At 40.8% G+C, this 18984-nt stretch overlaps 1 protein-coding gene across 4 annotated transcripts in view; it reads right to left on the bottom strand.

The window, feature by feature from the left end:
- Window positions 1-18984, bottom strand: part of wdpcp (WD repeat containing planar cell polarity effector) — an 89626-nt gene that overhangs the window by 41711 nt on the left and 28931 nt on the right. For all 4 annotated transcript variants that reach the window (XM_084948415.1, XM_084948417.1, XM_084948414.1 and 1 more), the window contains exons 4-9: window positions 17564-17614; window positions 14576-14646; window positions 13558-13617; window positions 12314-12428; window positions 7301-7437; window positions 3808-3999 (exon numbers count right to left, since the gene is read on the bottom strand). In XM_084948415.1, coding sequence (XP_084804541.1) covers window positions 3808-3999; window positions 7301-7437; window positions 12314-12428; window positions 13558-13617; window positions 14576-14646; window positions 17564-17614 — 626 coding nt within the window. The remainder of the gene's footprint in view (window positions 1-3807; window positions 4000-7300; window positions 7438-12313; window positions 12429-13557; window positions 13618-14575; window positions 14647-17563; window positions 17615-18984) is intronic.

The raw sequence follows: 18984 nt of genomic DNA, 5'->3' as shown, positions 1-18984 counted from the left end.
CATACCTTCCCCGGCTGAAAATAACGGAGGGAATATCATTCACTGGACGCAAAACTGTACCAGCAGTGCTCCCAGTGTGATGTTTAAAAAGCAGCGGAGCTTGGGGGTAAATCGACACTTTGGATTCAGCACCAGACCCTTCCATGGTACAAATTATTTTGCAGTGCATTTCTGAAACGTGCTTTAATTCTTCATATTAAGACTGCAGCTTTTAATTTTTAAGGAGCAAGTCTTGCCAGCAATCTTGCTTCAAAAGCACCCTTACTCTTCATCACAGTGTTCTTGAAGTGAAGAATAAATAAAATATAGATTAGAAATTATTTAATTTCTATGAATTTTTTTTTTTTGCTCTACTCTTAAGTCAAAAAATAATTAAAAGACAGCACAAATCAACAAACAAATGCAGATCAAACAACTACAGACTGTTTGGTGACAGATAACAGGATAGACATACAGTTAAAAAAAAGTGTTTGGAAATAATCGGGGAAAAAAAGCAAAAGCAAACAAAACATTCATCTCACTTCATTTAAGATTATTAAATTCCAGGAAATGGCTGATTTATGTGTTTGTTTGGAGGGGGAGGGTGTATAAAGTATGAAGGAAGGATCATTAAAAATGTTAACTGGCTCCTGTATGTTTTCCTCTCTTTACCCCCCCACGTTCCGTGGCTCCACTTATCAGCATGAGGAGGGAGGAGGTGGCGAGGGGGGTATACGAATTAAGACCACATAGGGAAAGAAATCAGACTTTTTTAAATGCCGAGACTGGCTAGAAAATTGGCTTAGTGCGGCAGATAGCGAACTGAACAAAAGGAACATATATATGAGCTTGAAGTGATTGAAGTAGCTGGCGTCGCCCGATGTGTGCCCAGCATTTGATTCCCGCTACGGCTCTTACATAAACTGCTCGCTTAATTTCACACCGCGCATCTGAAAAATGACAACAAACGCTTTCATTAGAGAGCGATGGCGCAGCCCCATGAAGAGACTTTAATGTTCTTGAAGCGAGGAGGAAGGAAGGAGGAGAAGGATGAGAGGAGGGGGGTGTTGAAGGAGACACAGAGCCTAAACTAGGTGAAGGAGTGTGATAAATGTGGCGAGCGTTCCAAAAACAACAAGAAAAACCAGCAAACAGCATCTGCTTTGATTATTTCAATATTCATGTACACCCCCCCCCCCACACACACACACACACCTCCAATTCCTCCCTCTTTCTCTGCTGCGTGAATTTGTTTTCCTAGCGTGCGATTGGTAACGCTCATTTTTCCTCCTTCTCCCTTCTCTCTTTGGTGTGGCGAATATTTTGCATATGCTTACTGAGGTACACGTACCGGGGTTAGAGTTAAGCCCGGTTTGGTAATTTGGGATCTTTCATCTGCTTTCGGCACGAGGCCAATCCTACACTGACACAGAATCGGGTCATGGGTAGGGTTTTTGCCACAGGCCACGAGGATGTGCGTTTCAGCCTGTGCGTGAATGTGTGGGCGTTCTCCTTCACGCTGTACCACAGCTTAGCTCTCTTGCTTTTTTCATATGGTGATGCATGAAGGTGCAACACAGAGGTACCACCCTTGAGGTGACTAACACACCATCCCCAATCCCATCCAGAATAACACAGGTCTCTCCTCAAATTCAGCAGCTTTGTTGCCCCTTTTTCCCTCGCTGGTGTCTGGTGAGTGTGTCTGCAAGCCTCCCTGTGTGTGAAACTACAAAAATATATGGGAGGACTTTGTGTTACTGATACTGAGAGCTTCAAATAAAGACTGAAAAGTATTTTATAAGTATTTACAATATTTCATTATGTGTTCATGTTACTAAAATTCAACTTAGCCTTCCTCTAAAAATTCCTAGTTCAATAATGAGAGCATCCATCCTTGCCAAATCATCAGCTACCATTATACAAAATCTATTGTGAACACTTAGGAAGTATGAGGATTTCTGCACTGATTAATCAATCTTCATCTAAGTCATGAACAGATGGACTTAATAATCAATCACACTTGAGGCTTTAAGAAAATATGAATGTCTTTGCAACTACAACTACTTTGCAACAGCTACTTGTAGTCAGGTAATTTAACTAAGAAGTTAAGGTAAAAGACATATGTGGTTTGTAGAGGTGAACAGATTCTTTTATAGAGAGATTCTAGGTGCAGCTAATCGGTGGCAGGGTGGGGGTCTCAGGATCACATCTCCGATTTGGTTCTGTTGGCTTTGTCGACTGATGACTTCCAGCTTAAACCCAATCGGTTTGCTAGTGGTGAAGTGACGGGGATGACATTTAGCACCTCAAGTCTGAAGCGAGGGAAGGCTGTAGGTGCTCACTGCAGTTTGGGAGCAGTTGTTGCTTCAAGTGGGGGACGTTAAGCATCTATTCCTAAGTGGGGGAAGAGTATTGAGGTTTTGCAGACACATGACCACTAACCATGTGATCTTAATTTGTCCACCATTTTGGGCATGTGACAATCATGGTAGGGTCAAATGACTAAGCTCCTAATCACACAGGCCTAGAAACTGGTCAGTGACCCTCTGGCAACCACTGATGATTAGGGAAAAATGTGTACTCCTCAGCCAGTCAGGAAAAATCTCCTTGCAATTTCTTTGGTTGCTATTGCTGCATTTGCCTGTGGTTTGCATGGAAGACTCTGCTTTGTCTACAACCACTTGTTTACTCTCTGATAGGCAGTGAAACTGTCACACAAACCATCTGCCTTCAAAGTAAAAGTATTGTCTTGGCATTGCAAACATTTTTTGGTTTGCATCGCCCTTTCCAAGAAGTCAGCAAATGTTTGCACATATGTCGGTATCCAAAGCAAAGCAAAGCACAGGAAGCCGCTGCAATCTGTTAGCGACCAAAGCAATAAAAACAATGTTTTTCTCAGCACCGTTTGCAACATATATCGCAACCAGTTGTGCGATATACATGTCACGCTCATGACCAGTGATTGTATCAGACCCAATATGTTGGACAACTATAGCAAGACTCTATAGCAGGAGACTGAAATATGGATTGTCTGCAGCAGTGTGGCTGCTGCACCAATCTATTGCAGTGAAGAGAGCTGAGAGAGAAGGTGAAAGTGTAGATTTTCTGGTTGTTCCCACCCTTACATAGGGTCATGTGCTGTGGGCAGTGACTGAAAGATGAGACAGCATATAAAAGCACACACAGCTTTAGATATAGCATCAGGAGCTTGTTCTGTCAGGAGGAACTCAGAATAAAACTGTGACTCCAGGTCAGAAGAAACCAGCTAAATGCCCTGTAGGTGAGGTGGATTGTGAGTGATGTCACTGCTCAAATCCACCAGCCATGTCAACCTCAGTCATCACTTAAGATGCTTGAATTGCTCCACAGGGAGTAGGAGCTTTCTTCCCAAGAAAACGATGGGAGTAATCATTTTCTGCAAATGTATTCACACATAAGTCTGATATACCCGCTGTAACCCCAAAAGCATCCAAGACCAATTCATTAACCCTCTCCAAACCAGTAAAATGTTGGAATGAGCAAAGACCATTACCGCTCTGGTTTCCCTGTAGGTAATTGTCTTTCATAGTTTTCATTCCACAACCTTTTCCTTTGTTTTAATGAATACAGGGTTTGTTCGACTGCTTACAAGTGGTGTTCATTGGAACCTTTATTAAGGTCTTAAAATCCAAACAAGAGGTTTAACGTTTTGAGCGGTTTGACTAAAGCTTTATCATAGAATTTTGACAAGTTGTACTAGGAAATGCACAGTTGGAAATTACTCATTTCCCCTGTGTTTAATGTAGCCATCATAAGTATACATGTGCTATGCTCTGTGTGTGTGTGTACCTTCAGGCCTTCAGCAGGTGAGCAGCTGATTAGGACAAGGTTATTCCTGTGTGTATCTGTGGGAGTCCAGGGCCATAGCTCCTCACTGGACTCGTCCTGGTTCCACCAGCAGAGCGCCACATCCTGGACACTGTTGAGACCTACATGTCTGTGGAGCCTACGACCACACCCGCCCAACTCCACACATACCACCTGGACACAAAAATACAAAACAGTGAAAATGGGCAATTAAAATAGTAGGAAGACAGAGATTCTTGGAGTTAGAACATATTTTATGAAGAATGGGAAAGATATGAGAGTATCTCAGTGTTTCGCTCATTTGGATTCACCATCCTGGCCTGTTTTAAAACCCGAGGGCTCTGACACTTTCACGGCTGGAGCCCCTGGTGCCTCTGCTGTCCTTCCCCCATCCTGTTTTTGTTGATGTCTAAGGTTGTTTTTTCATCTTCCATTATTAATGTCTGTGTGCGTTTTGTTCTGTCGGGCTTGTTGTTTTAGTGATGTGCATATTTTTTGGGAAGGTCCGCCACGCTCTACAGGCCACAACAAAGAGACGCACAGTAATGAGCTCTCGTGGCGCTTGGGGGGTGGGCGGGTTACACACATTCACACAGACACACAAATAGACACACATACATAAATATGTGCATGTATGTATACAATCATTGATTTATAAAGTAAACAAACACTCTTGGATAGACACACAAAGTGCAGGCACACACACACAGCCCCATATTCATACAAACCTTTCATATATTCTTTATCTTCAGCCATACTCACTAACACAAGGAACCAGAGTCAATGGCTAATGCGCACACATTAAGAGACACACACACATCCATGACCTCTGTCACTCTGCAGAAAAATGGCTAAAACCTGATAGGTAGAGGGAGGACAGAGGTGAAGGAGGCAAAAGAGAGAGGAATAAATGGTGATAACGAATTAAAAAAAAGCTGATTGTTTGGGTTTGGAGAGAGGGTTAAGAAAGGCAAGTGAGGTGAAAGCTGCTGTCATGCACTATAGCTTCGGGGAAATGAGAATTGAGGAATAAAATACAAGCATGAATTAATGAATGAGTGAAGGACGAAACAAAAAAGTGCACATGAAGAGGTTAAAAAGAAATCCAGATTAATTAGATCAGTAATAGATCAATGAGCGGTTTGTGCCAAAATAAATGTTTGAAACCTAGGAAAAGAGCAGTTGTAACATCAAAATCCCCCTAAAAGGGCATCAGCAGGAATTTGGGAATATGTCTTTAGAAAATCAATTACTAAAAACATGTCTCAACAAAAGAAAATGGTCTAAAAGTCCCAGAACATGCAGAAATTAGTAAATCGACAAGCTGTACTGTATGAGTGGAGCAGATTTTAGAGTCAGTGGTCCATGTCTGCCCTCCTTGCCCCCTCGGGGGGGAAATTTGCTTTGGACACAGAATACGCCTGAAAATGATGGAGCTACATCCGATGATAAAGGGAACAAAGAGTTGCTCCAAACAGCTGAACGGGAGATCACTGACAGATTAGAAATGGAAAAGAAAAAATAAAATCTGAAAATCACTGGGTTAATAACACACTCTATCTCTACCCCCCCCGTATGTCCCCTCCATCCCTACCCATCTCTTCGCTCTTCTAGGTTTTTTTTTCTGCTGGCGTTTGCTGGTCAGCAATAATCAAAAACCACTTTCTGTGGGCCGGATTAGTTTAGCCCCCCCCCCCCACGCCCCCTACTCTCCCTTCTCCAGCTTAGCCCACTGGACCAGGGCGGCGTGTACGCGTGTGCGTGTGTGTTGTAGGGGATGGGCAGCTGGGCATATGTGTACACATGTGTGTACTGGTCGCAGGTTGCATGCATGTATGTGCACATGCATTGACAGAGGTGTGTTGGATGTACAATATGGAGTGGTGGGGGTGATGCGGGGGGGTGTCTTATCAGGACTGTGCTTCTGGAGACAGACGCACAGCAGCAACGATTGCTTTTACACACACTGACACACACACACCCCCACACACACACACAGCCCTTAACAAAAGGGCCTGGCAGTAATGTGATAATGCCAGGGTTAGCGGTTAGCCAGCTAGCAAAGGAGGACAGAGTGTAGTTTTGTTTTGTGGGAAGAACCGGCCTGCACATAATCAAGCATATTACTAACAGCTAAAAAAAAAAAAACACCTTCAGATCAGAGGGAGCCCAATACACACCTGAATGGAGATTAACAGACAGGAACAGGGAAGTCGCAGAGCCAGAGTCAAGCTGGGAACATGTGAGCTATAAAGGCTACATTCTCATGATAATGTATATTGTATTGATGTAATACTAAACTGAACCAGTTGGAGAAATATTTATGACTTTTAATCCATTTCCCACCCTCATTTTCTTGAAGTGTGTCTCTGAAAACAATTTTTCCGTTTGACTGGTCTCATATGTGCTGATTCATGTCATGTGTACAAATGGAATATTTTCCTCTTTTAAAGCATGAAAAGAGCAGTTGGTGGTGGTGTGAATCATTTCATCGTTTACATCACAGACTACAGTTGGAGGCCTACATGGGACTTCAACTGCTTTACTCTAATTGCCTTATTAATTATCATTAGAAACTGTGTTAGGTTTAGGTAGTAAGAGGTTTTTTGTTAGGTTCAGGATATATGTTTATGTTTTATAAACTTCTTAGTTAGGTTTACAGAAACATCTTATTACATCTTATTAATAAACATTTTATTAGTTGCAGGGTGACACAGGTTACAGTCTGGATAAAATACATGCAAAAGACATGAAACATACTTCCCACTGAAATGCATTACATTCAAATTCATTCTAATTTCACAAAAATGAAATAATTTGTGTTCGCGATCATGAACAGATTTCTTTTTTTGTAACCTCTTCACATTTTGCCACAAGGCCGAGCGTTCAACCTCATATTTAAGAAAATGTGATGAGAAAAATATTGGATTAATGGTTTATTATTTACAGCCATTTAAATAAGATTTCATTTTCACATCTTTGTCAAAATCCATAGTGATGGTCTACAGATTACAAAAAATCATGCCACCGTCCATATAGATTGAGACCAGACTGGAGGAAACTATTCTTAGTGGACTTTCCAAGCCAGAGTTGGTAATTTATCTAGCTGTCACAGGGAGAAGGTCAATAACAAACCAGCAGGTTCTGACTGAGCTTCAACATGTTTTTTTTCTTTCCTAGCAGCATTTTCATAGTTATTTTTAATGGCATTTCCTCTCCGGTGTCCACTGAAAGGACATGTAACTGTTTTACTTAATCTCAACAAGAAAAAGTACCCTACCGAATGTGAAACTGATCCAAGAAAACACTCTGGAAGTGTTTCCCAAGCAGCTGGCTACATTGAGTGCACTTTTTCTTTTTGGCCTCTGTTTTATTTTGATTTTTTAAACACTTCTCCCTCTCTTTTTGCAATCATCAACCTAAAGACACACATGCTTAAGCACACACATTTCTCCATCAATGCGTTCTACTATACCTTGATTTCAGAGGGTGAGAGTTTGTCTGTTCGCCTGCCAGTCTCTGGGGAGTTCTGGCTCTTTTTGTTCAGGTAGACTGCCGCCACTTGGCTCTGCTCCAGGAAGGACAGCAGAATCAGCCTATCGCTCAGCACCGCTGGCAAAGACATCGTCACACGAAATGTCATCATTCAAAGCAGAACAAAAAAAACCACCACAACTATATGTAATTGAGGAGAACCATATTATTAGAGCACAATTACAGCTTTTACTTGTAAACACATGAGAAAAATGTGGAATAATTTAGTAGCAAATCTGCATGTTATGATTCATCAAGTTTTTCTGATTGTAAATCTACAAAGTCTGCAATAGCTTCATTAATATTCATCATAATCACTGACAGCTGGACACATTAAGTAATAAAGACTGGGCTTTTTATGTGGAAAATATCCAGGCCTATCCTGTTATCCACACTGTTAACTCTGCAACCTGCACAGCGTCCTGGAGATCCTTTCTAAACATTATGCTCTCCTTTACACCTTAATGCAGCTTATCACCCTTCATCGGTTTCCATTAGTTTTGAGCATCTGTCTCACATCCCGTCAATTATTCTTCCTTCCTACTCTTTCCTTTTCACCTAGTCTACTCGTTTCCTATCTCCACCTTCCTGCATCCCCTCCTCCTCTGTATCTCTTCCCCTCCTGTCAGCGCACTGGAAGCTCTAAGGCCTTTTTGTGGTAGAAGAACACACTTGATCCTGTTCAACTCTTCAGGAGCTGCATGGAAACGCTGATTAGCAATTAAGCCTCCCTCTCCTTCAAATTAATCTGTTTATGAAACCAATTAAATGGAAAGGGTGGGGGTGTTGTTACACATGCAGGATATCTGCTGCTTTGAGTTGAACGAGTAAGGCTGCACCCCGAGATTCAGAAATCTAACCAGCAATTAATCATGGTATGTGTGTATTTATAAACGTAGGGTATTGGTACGATTACACGTCAAATTATCCTGTTGTGTGAAAATTTCAAATTAATATGCAAATATTCACGTGTGAAGAGAAATGCAGAAAAACTAGCATTTTAAATCAGGTCAACTGAGTCAGGTTGTCCTCATGTTGAAGTTGGATTATAAAGCATTCGTAACTAAAACTGGTTCAAGGCTTAAACCATTAAAAAACAAAACAACAACAACAACAAAAAAAAAACCCAGCCATTAACGATGCCTTAGCTTTACAAAACAACATTTAATGCAGTAGTAAGCGTCTTTGTAATAGATTATAGACAAATCGAGTTAAATGCAGTTTAGTATTGATCTCGATGGGTGTCTATAAACGGGATTAAGATTAATCCCATTCATTTCCAAATGAAGGAAGGGATGTGAACCCAGGCTGTGGCCCAATCTGGGACCAGGTGGCTGATTTGGCATTAAGAACCAGACCTTCATGACCCACCCGTGAACACCCCAGACGCACACACATTTTATACACATTCAAATCTACCATTTTAGACAAATGCACGGATAGCTACAAATACATTCATACAGACAAGCCTGCAACCACAGTTTATGCATGCATTTCTACACTCAGTAACACATGTAGAAATGCATTCACGCCCACAAGCATACGGCAAAGCTAACACATGGCCCCACCAAACATACTCAGACAAAATGCACACACACACACACACACACACACACACACACACACACACACACACACAAACACACAGTCCCCTAAATCCATTTAATGCCATCTCCTCAGCAGCATGTTGACATAAGAGGCCAATGGGCTTAACCAAAGCACATTTAAACAGTGGTAAATGAAACCGGCTATGAAAAAATCACTTAAGGATGCTTAATCGTGGAGCATACGCGCAGCTTGGCCCAGCCATCGGCCAAAGGAAGCTGCTAATACTTTGATGGTGTAAAATGTTTGTAATCTGCAGCTCTTTATGATGCAATCAGAGCTCATGGTAGGAACACTGTCGTAACCAGCATTCAGGATGCAAAGTTTAACAAAGGAGCGCGAGTGTGCTTTGTTGCTTTGTGAAATAAAAACAGACCTGGATGCAGTTGCTTTAAGTACCAAACCTCACATTTAGCTGAAACCATGCAAATCAAAGGGATTTTCGTTTGCATACAAACACCAAAAAGCTTTTTTCTCTCCATTTAGAAAGTTGTCCAATCCCGTTCAGACAATGAAAATGAATTCTTTGGCATTACGCAGCGGCTTAGAGTTTAATTTAAGATTCGACTACAGCTGCAATATTTAGCCAATTAATTGCTTGAGTAAAAGAAAATGAAGGAAAAGTATTTTCATAATTGTCAAGCAAAATGCCAAATATTGTTTCTCACAATATGAGGATTTCCTGTCTAACACATGACAGAAAATCATACACTTTGGGCTGTAAAAGGCTGGCTGCAGGAAGTCATGGTTTACTTTTCATGCATTAAACAAATAAAACGATGAAGAAAATAATATTCACATTAACTGATGGTGAAAAAATATTAATATGAGCAGCAATTTAAGTAAGTTTTCAACTTATCTGACATGGCAGTAATTTAGATATATAAAAAAAAAAAAAACTAACACACTTGGACCTCACATATGTCCTTACACAACAAGAAAAACCAAAACACACAGACACACGCATATAGGAATTAAAACTGTAATTGTAAACTGTTTTAGTAACTGTACATTGTAAGCATTAGATGGTGTGATCCACTAAGGCTCTCTACTCTAATTGTCTCAGGCTAATTTAACAAGTGGCAGATGTGAGAACCTCTAACCTACTGCACCACCCTGAAAACACGCGCACACACACACACGCGCACACACACACACACACACACACACACACACACACACACACACACACACAATCCCCGGAACCCACCCTCTCACAACCATTACTCTAATAATTAGTGCCTCTGAGGCTTTGAATGGAGCGCAGCGGGAGATGAGTTAGTGTGTGTGTACCTGTGTGTGTGTCTGTGTGTGTAAATGTGAGTGGACACACAGAAAGTATTTGTTTGTCTATAAGAGGGTAAAAAAAAAAAAAAAATGAAAAATCTGTAATCGCAAATGTATGCATATGGAGACAAGTGTGTGTATGTCTGTATGCCAATTTGTGTGTGTGTGTTTGTGTGTTCGTGTGTGTGTGTACTATGGGGGCTTTATCAAGTGTCTAGAGACCCCGGGCGGAAGTGGGGAGGGCGGTGTTATGAACAAATAATTGATACAGAAAGAAAGAAATAATTAGCAGATTTGGGCCGGTGTCCACAGCCCTTTATTCTCTCCTGCCAGGTCTGCAGAGCGAGGGAGCGCAGCGCGAGGGGGGCGGTACTCCCTGGAGGAACGCGCAATGGAGGGAAAAACACTGATGGATGCTCTTAAGGGAAGGCCCCTGGACACACACAGCACAAAAGGATTTGCCCGCAATTAGCTAGCAGAGTCGCCTTGCTCACCTGTGGCACCTGTTATGTGTGTCTGAGTTGGCGCGTGTGGCGCGAGAGAGCGTTTGCGTGACAGAGTGGCGAGGAAAGGGTAGCCGGTAGATGCATGTGGGGTGAGCAGGTGTAACCGCGGCGTCTGTGCCGCCGCTGTAAGAGAAAGTGCGAGGTATAGACGTCATTGTGGTTTTTATAAAACTGAACATTTAAATGCTAATGCGTCCACATTTGTTTGTTTGTTGCTGTGGGCAGAGAGAGGTAGCCGGGCATGATGTTTGTGTCCGTAAATCTGCTTAAAGCTCAATGAACCTCTGGAATATTTAAATCACCTAAAAAACAGAATTTCTTTCAGTAAATTCAAAAATAAAAACAATACACCAGAAAGCCCTTTGTTTACAACTATAATGGGCATGCCGGTTGCAACAGCACTAATTAACATCAGCAGCACCAAAGTAACCAATACGACAGTCAAAAATGTCTTATGATGTTAATTGTACACTAAAGGCTCCCTGAATGTCTTGGACCAGCTGATCAGGGCTGTCAAATCCAGTAGCACTCAGGGCCACTAATTAAGGGCCACAAATATATAGCATTGAAACACTTTAATTTAATGTAAAATGCATGTTCCACATAGCCTAAAGACCTCCAGTCAATACAAACGCTGCTCATCTTTCATACCGTTTGGTCAAGCAAAGAAATTTCTTATTATACCTTTACAATAAAGCATATAACATACATCAAACTGTACTTGCTTTAAATGCCTGAAACATACAGCTACAATCACTGGACTTTAAAAAACAAATAAGTGTCAAACTCATTTCAGTTTGACAGCCACATGTGACCAGTAAGATTATTCACTTCTAAGCTATAATAAAAAAGAAACTTCTCCAAATTGCTCCCCTTTAATTTAGTGTAATTTAGTGTTCAATATACCAACCATTTATAAAACTAATGAGCCTGAGAGTCTTAAGAAAATGAAGTGTAATTTCAGCAATACATCAGTAAGTCTGGGGCTTACACACAAAAAAATGTGTAAAGTTACAGATTACTCTATTTTAAGTCATCCTAGTTTTACAACGGCGCCATCGTACAAAAAACACAAACAAAAGGAAACATTAAGCTACTTAACTCATTTTCTACGGTGAAAAAAAGGAACTTTCAGTTATTTAATGGAATATTAGATGTAAAAAGATATCCTGTCATGTGACAGTTTATTTATTACTTACTTTCTTTAGTGCAGTATGGCAGACGATGGATGATATTTTTAAAACGGACAACTTCTGACTAAATAAAAAGTTCAGGCTCTCTTGATGTGGCCCATTTGACAGGAAAAATACAGTGAAAAGTCCAAATGTTTGCAATTTTCACATTTTAAAAATGCAGTCCTAAAGTCTGTCTATTAAAGTAGCCTGATTTTAAAGGGGGCTTAAGTATATGAGTATGTCTGCTTATAAAGCTAAAAGTCAATAAGTAAGGGCCAGGATCACTTTCTTCAAAGTGTAGGGTTTTTTTTAAGTTAGGGTCCTGTGATGATGTGCTAGGGGGTAAAGAATTCATTATGTCAGTGTGCCTCTACAACTAACCATGCGTCACCGTGCTGGCTGGCAGTCGGCCCACTAATGTACGGTCTATACACACTTGTTCGAGCTGAGGTCCTTGTACAGTCAGGGTCACCAGCACTCCACTGCTGAGCATGACCTGCAGGATAGCACACACAAAAACAGAAACCTCAGAATGACTACAGCTAAAAGAGATTTAGTCTAGTCTCTCTATTACACCATTCAACAATGAGCAGCTCCTTTGTTGAGTTTAAAGCCCATTTAATGTCAGAGATAATGTACAAGGTGTGCACCTATGAGGAGGAAGTGTAACATCACAATTAAAATCCAACAGGTAACTTTGGGAAGAACTTTAATGTGGAAACGTGAAGCATGCATTGCATAAAACAGCGAAAATTGAACTTCTAGTGATGTAGAAGACATCACGTATGAAGTTTATCATCTGAAATTAAACCAGGTAATTTTCCTAAATGTTGAGACTATGTCCCAGATTTTGACTTAGCAATAATCAAGACATAAAGAAGACAAGAAATGCGTGGCTCCAAAGGAGATGTGCAGCTCTACGTGCTCCTACTACAACCCAAGGATGATGATACTAAGCCAAACAGCAGCTTCTGGCTTCCATTCATGCTCATAAGAAGCTGGGAAAATGAACTTGAATAAAATACAGTTTATTTATCCTTGTTATGATTGCTGGCATAGTTTGAATTTGTTTACTCTTTAGATTAGCTTTAATATTAGAAATATGTCTAGAGTGAGTCTTTCCAGCTCATATCAAGAAAGAAAGAAAATAGTGAAGGAAATCATTTTTCTTTTATAAACCGAGAGTCCTAAAGAGGGACTTGTAGGTTAGATACTAAAGAAATTTGTGGATTTTTCTGTGTTAATCTTAGCAAAATAAAACTGATACTTTAATACAAGTTTAATTTCTAAAGAAATTAGCTTAACTCTCAGATTCACTACTCTGTTACCACTTGGGGTTAAAGAAATGATCCTGCTCAGGGATAACACAATAAACAAATTCACATATTACTAACATTTAAAAAACTAGAAACTTGCTTTTACCAGGATCAGCAACATGCAAATCAGCCTTAGGGATTTTTAAAAATGCCATGTTGTAATTATACTGATATTGTTTGAGATGAACTAGTAAGCGGTAGTATAATAAAGAGAAACTCTTGAAACTTCACCCACAAAGACATATCTGAGTGTATGTGTGTGTGTCTCTACTTCCACACAGTAGGTCTTGGGCTTAGGAGGGTGTATACCTGGCAGCAGTGCTTGTTTCTCCATCTGGTGTGAATGCAGGTGTTGGTCTGCAACAGTTCCTGAATGAGCACGATGGACAAACGGAGAGAAAGACAAAGAGACAGAGGTGAACCAAGTAACGCAACAAAAGTGAGCTGAGACCAGACAGGTGCTTTAGACAGAGTGGGAAATTAAACAGCAAAAAATATGTCTGTGTAAGTTTCTGGAGTCACAATTCACTAACTTTCTAATGCATAAATTGTCTTGGTAGCACACAGTACCAGGCAACTGCCACCACAGGAGGTCACTGCAGCAGTTCCTGCTCATGAAGAGGTGGAAGAGGGTTGAGAAAGGGGTGCAGGTAACAACTGTGTGTGTGTGTGTGTGTGTGTGTGTGTGTGTGTGTGTGTGTGTGTGTGTGTGTGTGTGTGTGTGTAAGGTCAGTCATTCCTGCCACATTCCAAACCCAGCTGGGGTGATTGGATGGGAGGAGAGAGGGATGGAAAAGGAGGCGGAGGGTGGGGTGTGGAGGTGAGCTGGGGTGTTTCTAGTTTCAGACAATGGTTACGGGTGAGAGGAGGGAGGTGGATGGGTGGGGAAAGTGTGTGTGTGCATCTGTGTGTGTGACAGCCACAGACAGGTTCCAGGAAACAAAGCTAGGTCTGTACTGCTACAAGTACAGAGGGGAAGAAGGGAGGGGGGTAGGAGAGCGAGGGGAAGAAGGAGGAAGAGGAGGGATGAGGGGGCTGCAGGCAGCCCCCTGATCCCCTCAAATATCCCCCTCGATGACAGAGCTCGGCCGAAAGAGAGGTGATGAGAGAGAAGAGGGAGAGAGGAGAACAAACGGGAACGACAGGGAGAGTGAAGGGAGAGGGAGAAAAGAGAGAATGCCCCTATTTGTTAATCAATCGGCCGTTTCGGAAAGGGAAAACTCCAAAAATCCCCAGAGGGAGGAAGAAGATGGGGGGCATCCAGGAGGGATGGTGGTGGTGGTGGTGAAGTTGGTGGTGGGGGCTACTGAAAAGAGGAGGCGGGTACCTCCAACTCCTTCAGCGAATCGCGTAGCTTTTCTGGTCGGCGGTTCCTGGGAGTCCACGAATAGCCTCGAGCTACAGAGGAAAAACACAAGAAAAGCCGGGAGATCATGTGACTTAACTTTTTAACACGGACATTTTTTAAAAAGCCACTCATGGGAATTGAGAAGAATGTGGCACCCAAAACCCGGAAATGATAAAAGTTAATAGAGATCTGAGTGTGAGAAGAGACGACATGAGGAATGAAGGCCAGGTGGATTGAGGAGATGTAGGTAGATGAGGCAGGCGGTCCACATGCCAGTGATTGTGTTTGCGAATGCATGCAGAGAGAGTTGCTGCACTGCTCCAAGACAAACAATTAATGTCTTAGTTCAAAAACAGAAAGAAAAATCCAATAACTATTAAGATTTTTTTTTAAACACGTGTATTAATGTTTGCACATTACAGATGTACAAAAAAGAAGAGAAGTTTTTAAAAAACACCAAACACATACATGGGAACACTGGGAATGATCACATAGGCAGTCGTTTAATCAGTAATGACTTATTAGTTTATCTGTTGCACCAATAACCAATCATTTGAACAGTCAGTTTAGTCTATTTCCTTCTAATTGGTCCCTTTTTTGTTTGTATACAATTTTCTCTAGGTGTGATCCATTTTCTAATTCCTTTACCACTTTTCAAACATCAGATTTCCAGGATTGTAGCATAATTGTCTTTGCTAAGAGTGCAGACAGCGAGATGAACCTCCACGTGATTCAACCACAAATATGGTTTGAGGAGGCAATGGGGAACTCCTTACTGAAAGCTTTGGCAATAAAGCTGACCTTACCTCAGGAAGTTTGTAATCTACTGCACTGAAAGAACTAAAGACAGAGTTATTTGCTCTGCTAAGTAATCTAGTGGGAGAAAAGTACAACATGTGGACACATTTGAGTAGTTCTACAGCATTTACCGTGGTGCAGATGTTTGATGGTTAGCACTCAGCCAGAAGGGTCCTGGTCTGAGTCAGTTGAGGCCTTTCTATGTGGAGATTTACATGTTATTATTGCCTGCAGCTTCATTGTACAGGCCAAAAAAATGTAGCCTTAAGCTTAATTTATACTTCTATTCTAAATATATGGTGTCCCTGCATTGCTGTGCTATTTCACCACCAAAACACTAGTTGAAAGAGTTTCTCTTTTTGAGTTGATCCATTCTCTTCCAGTAAACTTAAGAAATTGGAGCAGAAGAGGAAGTAGCCAATAGTGCATAGGTGGAAATGACAGTACTGAAAAGAACAGTCAGAGGTTTTAAGAGCCCCTGAAAAAGATTGGCTTGATAGCCAATGATAAAACTGGTTAATTAGGCGTTTATGGATTTACTTTGCATATTTTATATAAATAGGGCACTAATGACATCTTATCTTAAATGTAACACTGTATAATACCTAAAATACATTAAAGAATGTAAATTGATAATAAACTTTGGTAATTTTTTCATTTTACTTTTAACAATGATATAATTGATTAGGTTATAATATATGCTTATTGTGATATATAAAGAAAGTAGCTTTTTGTAGAACTACATTATGCATTTTTTTAATGATTGCAAATAAAAAGTTTCTTAAATGATTAGTAACTTCCAGAGTGTCAAAGCATGTACTAGAAGCAGAAGTATTTCAACTTTTTCCTAAACCTAAACAAGTAAATGGAAAAAGGACTGTTCAGTGTTTTTAATCTATACCTTTAATTAAGGCTTTCTAACCATTACTCACACACACTCACACTCTGATGGATGCACTGGGGTCAATTTGTGAATCGCTTCCAACATATGGAGTCTGCGATGAAATCACCAACCTAGTAGATGAGCAGTTCTATCTCATGAGTCATATGTGCCCCCAACACTAAAACTGCTACTACTGAATTGGATAAGTGGAAGAAAATGAATGAATAGATGTATCTTGTGATTTGCGCCACTGCCTTCACCTCACCTGCATATTTTCCAATTTTTTAAGCATTATATACATCATTTTCATCTTTATCATATTATCGAAATAACACTAACACATGCACCACACAGTACTTAATAAAGTTCAAGTTTAATTGACTGTTATTGACAGTCACCCTGATTGGAGCTATTAACAAAAATGTGAGACATTTAAAAGACATATCTCCTTATCTATGAATTAATGTTACAACCAATGGAGTACCAGCAGGTATGTGAGTTGTTTACACTTTACTTTATAAAGCAAAAATATTCTACTGAAAGCAAAATGTCCCTTCAAAGCACACAAACCGATACTTGAGGAGAAGCAAGGACTTCGGGTGCTCTTATACAAGTTATCTCCTAAATGCAAGCTCACATTTAGCAGAACATATCTCAACCAGTACCACACCAAGGCCCCCCTTATTTTAATTTTCCAGCCCTCCATTTCTCCCCCCTCCATCTCTAGTGGTTAAACAGAGGGAAAGAAGCATATAGAATGAAAAAAAAAAAAACAGTTAATTGAATTTGTGCTTCTGCCCACACGTATACATGAAGTTCAGTGGGGGGAAAAAAAAGGAAATGAAGGAGTGGCGTTTCCAATGTGGTGCAATCACTTGCCTATCTGTGTATTTTACAGCCTCTCTTTTCATCTTTATAGAAACGAACCATTAAGGAGTGGGGCTTCTCTATTAAGAATAAGTGGGAAGAAGAGGGAAGAACAGATGCATGCAAATGAGAATGTGGAGGGTGAGTGCAGGAGGGGGCAGGAGAGCGAGGGGAGGGAGAAGAGGGCAGGGGGATGAGTGTTCGTCTCCTGATAAGGGTGTTTGTATTCCACCACTGGGTGAAAAGCAGGGCGAGTGTGAGGGAAGAGAGGATGGGAGAGAGCGAAAAGAGGAAAACAGGACAGCTGACTGAGTATTGCAGGGATTTCTGAAGGATGGTCATCTAATGACGAGATGACCAGAGCTCAAAGAAACACACAATTGTGACAATCACTCTTTGGAAACTGCTGGAAAACTTACCTTCACAGAACTGGAGTTTGTCATTGTAGTAGTGATGATCCAGGGAAATGGCTGGGAACAATAAAGAAGCCATATTAAGGGACTTATTAGAATTATTGGAATATATAGAAAATACAAAAAAGGACAATATTTGGGATTATTTAAATATGCTATCTAGTTTTATTATATGATGTAGACAGAAAAAGAAAACTAAGCTGGAGCTCAAACATCCCCTTAGCTCCAAGGGGTCATGTTGGCAAAGTACAACCCACAACCATGCCTTACGGCCTGGCTGCCCTGAGCAAGACAGTGGCCAGTCTGGTGGCCCGCCTCTCTGGCAGGCAGGAACACCTCCAGGATTAGTAGTATTAATCAGATAAGGGGGTGAAGGGCCAGACAGGCCCAGACATGGGCACCTGCTCTGGGGCTGTGGAGCGTGGAGAGGGGGGGGCTGGCTGCTGGGGACCCCCAGAGCTGCTCCAGTGAGCTTGGGCCTCCCTCTAGTGGGGACAGGTGGAAGCAACAAAGGTAAACACAAACAACTAGACACAAAATCTGATTTTAATGATGCTCGTGGCTAGAGTGACCAACCAATCATTGAAGTCTTACCGATATACAAAGATAAATATACACAGATTTTTTACAATGCGTTTAAAAAAACAAAACAAAACATGTGAATGTTGCTTAAATGACCAAAAAACTAAAAAAACAAAAAACTCCAAAAAACTTTACACACATGCAAAGTAGAAAATGTTGCTTTTCTCAGCTTTGTACCTATAAGTGATGAGGTCCTGCATAAACACATGGCACAAAAGGTGATATTGCATACTGTTACTGAAAATCTGAGGACTTTTTTGGTCACCACCAATCAAAATTAATCTAAACATACCCACATAATTCTAATAAACCAAAAAATGCTTTAAGTTGTTTTCAACTTGAATGTTGCTTATTTGGTCTAATATGAACATTCAGTGTTGAAGAGAAACATCAAGAATCCAAACCCATGTTTATAGAGGCTTTGTAATACTACAGGCCTGTAGGGATCTTTACATTTTAAAACATGCCACCTCATTATGGAGATCATTGTTATGCAGTTTTTTAAAGTTTTGCATACAAAGTTTCTCTTATTTATATAAGCTGAATGCCACAGAGAAAAGAAAACATTCAAATTCTATTGTAATCCAGTGTAATCTATTGTATATGAAACCGAATCATGACTCAAGCTATCGTTACACCGCTGTGTGAAAATGTTGTGATACTTTTGGATTGTGATTCTCCCCTCCCTCCTCCTCCCACGGCTTCCCCACTCCTCCCTCCACTCTGATATCAAGCCACACTTTAGTAATCCTCCAAATGAAAGGATTTGGAGCAAGAGCATCGTCTCTCCACTGAAGATTGGAATGAAAGAGAAGGCAGCTTCTCAGATGAGAGAGAAGGGAGAA

The sequence above is a fragment of the Perissodus microlepis genome, chromosome 13 (genome assembly GCF_051167445.1).
Source record: "Perissodus microlepis isolate ML-2025 ecotype Zambia chromosome 13, ASM5116744v1, whole genome shotgun sequence".
Taxonomy (NCBI): Eukaryota; Metazoa; Chordata; class Actinopteri; order Cichliformes; family Cichlidae; genus Perissodus; species Perissodus microlepis.
The sequence above is the reverse complement of the archived record's forward strand: the minus strand, read 5'-3'. Positions and strand labels throughout refer to the sequence as shown.